The 5,521-nt window shown below is 32.6% G+C and overlaps 1 protein-coding gene across 1 annotated transcript in view; it reads left to right on the top strand.

Annotated features, from left to right (window-relative positions):
* LOC123010717 (hemicentin-1) overlaps nucleotides 1–5,521 on the top strand; it is a 264,155-nt gene that overhangs the window by 232,045 nt on the left and 26,589 nt on the right. Inside the window, exons 7-9 of the mRNA XM_044407799.1 lie at nucleotides 4,279–4,423; nucleotides 4,560–4,690; nucleotides 4,740–4,899. Coding sequence (XP_044263734.1) covers nucleotides 4,279–4,423; nucleotides 4,560–4,690; nucleotides 4,740–4,899 — 436 coding nt within the window. The remainder of the gene's footprint in view (nucleotides 1–4,278; nucleotides 4,424–4,559; nucleotides 4,691–4,739; nucleotides 4,900–5,521) is intronic.

Genomic DNA, 5,521 nt, shown 5'->3' with positions numbered 1-5,521 from the left:
AGGTTGAAAAAAAAATGTAAAAAAAGATTTATTCAAGAGTTAAAACAATAAAAATCAAAACAATAGTTTTCATAATTTTTATTTAAATTACAAAATTAATAAATGAAATGGATGAACAAATTTTTATTGAAATATAATACAACAAAAAGTGATATTTGTTTTAACTGATAAACAGAGACAATGTTTTTATTTTAAACGAGACATGTTGAAATAGAAAAGTTGCTTTCCAGTGTTGACAAGTGTGCGTTAACCCCAAAATTCGCTGTCTGTTTGAAAACAGTATCGAACATGACGGCCCAAAAAGTAGAAAAGCCCGCATTTAAATCCCGACAGAGGAGACACCGTGTATTCCTGTGAAACCTGCATAAAAATTCCGCTGCACATTTCCTCCGGTTTTAGTTATTTTCTATGTTTGTAGCATTTTATGCAAGGTTTGACATTAATTCATACTAAAGTCTCCCGGGTGTTTAAAATCTCTCATTATACGGAATATGATGCAGAACGTCTCATTTATATGCATTGGATATTTTCTCTAACTGGATTCTGTGACTACTCTAATGGTGGAACCTTTTACAATATTAATATTCCGATGCAGTACGAGATTTTGTTACGGGGCTTTATTGATTGATATTCCTAACAGATTTGACTGAAAGCCTCGGTTTATTGTTATTGCACGTATACAAAACGCCGAATTATTTTCCCATTTTACAAAACCTGTCTAAAATATTACACTTGACTGATTAGTTTCAGCTATACACTAGATTTTTTCCATGTCTATTGTCCCGACTTGCAATCATCATTTATTAAATTTTCTGTTTGGCGGTTTCATCAACACAATGGAAATCGAGCTGGTTTTTTGCACGCAGTTTTATTGTGCAGAGGTGAATCCGAATCGTTTGATTTAATCTCGCTCCGGTTTGTTATTGAATAGAATTTCGCCGTTTCTTCCCATTTCGCTAATTATCGATTTTGGGAAAAAAACGATGGCTTTGTGGCCTAATTGCGAATCCATGAAATAAGCCCACGCAAAAAAAGCCTATAGAAAAAAGCCCATATAGAAAAAACCCACGAAGAAATAAGCCCACTTAGAAAAAAACGCACAATGAAAAAAGCTCATTCAGAAAAAAACTCATATAAATAAAAGCCCAATCGTCAAAAAGCCCACGGGGAAAAAAGCTCATAGAAAATTAACTCAAAGGGAAAAAACAATCTCTGCTGTCGTGGATGAATTTATAATCGATGAGATGCCAATAAAAATGTTTTAGAATAAAGTTTTGCTGTAATCCTATTCAAGAGAAGTGTAAAATTAAGAGGGTAGAGCTTATTCCACATCTGGTGGCGAAATGACAGTGACAAAAAAGAAACGTGGAATGCCCCTTCATTTTTTTCTCTAAAATTTTCTTATTTGTCATTTTGCAAGAGTTGATCGCAAATAAAAACCAATATTTAAGTAGGGAAAATCATTTAGGTGTAATCGTTAATGAACTTATCATAACCCACGATATAGCAGTTTGGGATGAAATCGAATTTTGTTTTAGTAATTTTAAAAGCGAGGAATGTTAGAAATATCACTGTTAAAAATTATTTTCATGCTTTAACAACTTAATAATTTGTTTATCATTCTTCATCTTATGTATGAATACCTACTTATTATATATTTTTTTAATAATACAGTACAACTTCGACAATTCGGACACACTCTAGATCGGACACTCCAATAGTCCGGAGGCTCTCATATTTCGGACACTTTAGATTCTTTACCTCTACAGTTCGGACAAAATTTGCAGCATTCGTTTTCTAGACATTCTACTTCTTTTAGTTTGTTATTCGGAGAATCTCTTGTTACAGGATATCGTTTTATGTTTAATTCTCCAAGAAATCTCTGGGACACAATCGCCAGACTTGGCACCTAACGATTTTTTTCTGTTTAAATTATAAATAGAATATTTAAATATTATAAATAAAAATATAAATAAATATTTAAAAATAAACATTTATATTAATGTTCCAGTGCAAAATTTGAAAGAGCTGAAAAAACATATTCGAACAGAATGTAATAATATAGATCCTGAATTTATCAGGAATGCAGTGGCGAGGTTTTCAAAATCGCTTGGGTTATTGTTTGGAACTGCAAGGAAAACATTTTGAACACTTGCTTTAATTATTAATTTTTTTAATTAATATTTAATTGTTGTTTTTAAATGTTTATCTTTTATTTATCGATAATAAAGCCTTTCTAAAATTGGTTGTCTATGGCTAGCCTAACGGCTAATCGTAATTGCCATAGTAACATTGAAGTTTGGTATAGAGCTATATATACTATTAAAAAAATGTCCCTACATATGCACCTACATCATGTTATTTTCTGAATAAATTTGTTTCCTAATAAAAATATTAGATTTTTCGTTATAAATTAGCCTAAAAAAAACTTCGCTAATCCGGAAAACTCTTCAATCCGGACGGCCGGTGGCCGATATCTGTCCGGACTATAGAAGTTGTACTGTAATAATAACTGACTTTTATTGTTACATAAACGTACAATAGGGCGAGGTTCAGGTTCATAACTAAAGAAAGCTTGGTGAAACTAGTGAAACAATTTTTTATTTAATAAATAAAGGAAAAATATTGTTCATATAACTATGTCTGACGATTTATTTATCGTTGGTGAAACTGACAATAAGTATTGTATAAAATTTTGTGTGCCCCCAAGCCGCCGTCCTCAGTTTTATATTGTTAAATAGCACACTATCTACTTTTTCTAAAAAACTTGATTACCCAAATATCTCAGAAACTATCCAAAAATAAAAATCGATTTAAAGATGTTAACAGACTTAGGGCCAATTTCATAAATCGAATTAAAGAGACTTTAAAGTTAATATTGGTTTAGAGTGTGAAATATAATGCTTCTTTAAATTTGATTACGAAACTGGCCCTAAACTTCTGTAATTTTTTTTTAATTCTTGTCACCTCCGAGTGGCCGCTCCGATCTGTTAAAGATTTAGAAAATTTTTGATATGACGTAAAAAATTTTTGGGCAATGTCAATTCAATTTTATTTGTTATTTTTTTTATTTAAGAAGAAAATTATCAGAACGCTATTGAAATTTCTCGCACCAAGGCGAGTTGTGAATTTGAAAAAGATGCCGAAAAATATAACTACTATCCTGTAAATTGAAAGGAAATGTTATCTTTAAAGTAGAGGAGCACAAAAAAAGAGTTTACTAACGATATTTACATCAACCACCGCTTATAGTGAACTTCTTTCTCTGTGGGTTTTTTGGTAAGTGGGTTTCTTTCCATGTGGGATTTTTTCACTGTGCGTTTCTTTCCTTGTGAGGTTTAGTCGACGTGGGCTGTTTTCTTTGTGAGCATTATTTCATGTGAGCTTTTTTTTGTGTGGGTTTTTTCTTGTGGGATTTTTTTGTGAGCTTTTTTCCTTTGCGCATTTTTCGTGTGGGCTTTTTTCTGGTCACCTATTACGACGCCTGTGGACAATTTTTTTTTTTAATAGTAAACATACTTTTCAGTTCGCCACCAGATTTGGAACAAGCTCTGCCTCTTATTCTTTTGCGGTTGTGACTCAATTTAATTAGTTTTTTTTAACAAAGTAACTCCCAAATTTAACATTTTCTATACTGTCACTACTAAAAACATAGTATTCGAGTAAGTAACTTAATAATAACTAAAGAAAGCTTGGTGAAACTAGTGAAACAATTTTTTATTTAATAAATAAAGAAAAAATATTGTTCATATAACTATGTCTGACGATTTATTTATTGTTGGTGAAACTGACAATAAATATTGTATAAAATTTTGTGTGCCCCCAAGCCGCCGTCCCCAGTTTTATAATGTTAAATAGCACACTATCTAGTTTTTCTAAAAAATTTCGTTTCTTTCCTTGTGAGCTTTTTTCCGTGTGAGTTTTATGCGACGTGGCCTTTTTGGCCTTTTTTCTTTGTGAGCATTATTTCATGTGAGCTTTTTCCTGTGTGGGTTTTTTTCTTGTGGGCATTCATGTTTGTGGGATTTTTTTGTGAGCTTTTTCGTGTGGGCTTTTTTCTGGTCCCCCTAATTGCCGACGGCCTATCCATTGACATCCTCCTCTCCGGTAACAAATGATGCGTCTCGGAAGTTCGACACAACAAGTTACTTAAACTCGGCGTTTAAGTGAAAAAGTCGTTGAACATGATGTAATATATCATGTTAACACGTACAATTTATAAACATGGAGTGACACTTCAACATACACTTACTAACAAGATGCATATATTTGTTTCAGACGTCCAACGACGGCAACACCACCACCAGCACTTTATCATTCGTACCGAGAAAAGAGGATGACGGAAAATATCTATCATGCAGAGCCGAGAACAAAATGATGTCTACAGACAGACTCGAGGATAAATGGAAATTAGAAATACACTGTAAGCTATTTCTTTCTTGTAAACAGTTTAATTAGGGCGAAAGAGGCTGTTTGTCTATTTCTCGAAATCCATATTCGGGCCGACTAAACGACAATTTCCGGACATTATCCGGGAGTAATTAGAACTGGTGTTCCAGATACCCCGGAGGCGAAGATAATTCTGGGCACTTCGCTCAATCCGGACTCAATCCGGGAAGGAACAGACGTCTATTTCGACTGCGTCATCAACGCCCATCCGCCCGTCTACAAAGTCGAGTGGAAACATGACGTGAGTTGCGACGAGAGGTAATAGTTCAAGTTTTGAGGTTTTTTCGCAGGGAAAAGCGCTGAATATCAACATACAAGCGGGGATCATCATCACGAATCAGAGCTTGGTGCTGCAAGGGGTTTCCAGATCGACGGCAGGAAATTACACCTGCGTGGGGTACAACACGGAGGGGGATGGGGAGAGCAACCCTTTCTATCTTAACGTCATGTGTAAGACAAGATTTTGATTTCCTAAACGTTTTATTGCTTAGAGCACAAAAATTCTTATTGTTTTCTTTACTTGTTTATTTCGTTCCTTGTTTCTTATTCCTATGTACCAATAAACTATCATTTTATTATTATTTTGTGTTATTTTTTTATAATTTACTATTAACAGAATTATTTAACGGCAGTCTAAAACGCAAAAGACTAATATAAAAATTAAAAGAAAATAAAACAAAAATAGAAAAAATATAACAAAAAATTACATTATGAGACCTGAAACACGACTTTTCATGAGTTTCAATCCAAAATTTCAAACAAAAACACATTACAAAAAAAGTTTAAGAAAATTCAAAAAGTTTGATAACAGTAAGTATCAAAAAACAGTCTAAAGTAAGTCGAAATCTACCTGATATTAAAACAAAATTTAAAGTATTTTCCAATATTCAACAGAGAAAGTCAGAAAAAACTGATTAACTTATCCACAGACACTTTCCTTTGAAAATAAGAAAAAATTTCCTAGTAGTTAAAAAAAGTATTACAAAATAAAAAATTATATTTTACTATAGATTCGAAAAAGTAACTATACTTACAGTATAAAATAAGAAACACATTCTAGATATATATTTTT

Source organism: Tribolium madens, unplaced genomic scaffold (assembly GCF_015345945.1).
Source record: "Tribolium madens isolate multiple individuals breed KSU strain unplaced genomic scaffold, Tmad_KSU_1.1 Scaffold_91;HRSCAF=231;Tcas5.2_LG7, whole genome shotgun sequence".
Taxonomy (NCBI): Eukaryota; Metazoa; Arthropoda; class Insecta; order Coleoptera; family Tenebrionidae; genus Tribolium; species Tribolium madens.
This window is presented reverse-complemented; position numbering and strand designations above follow the sequence as displayed.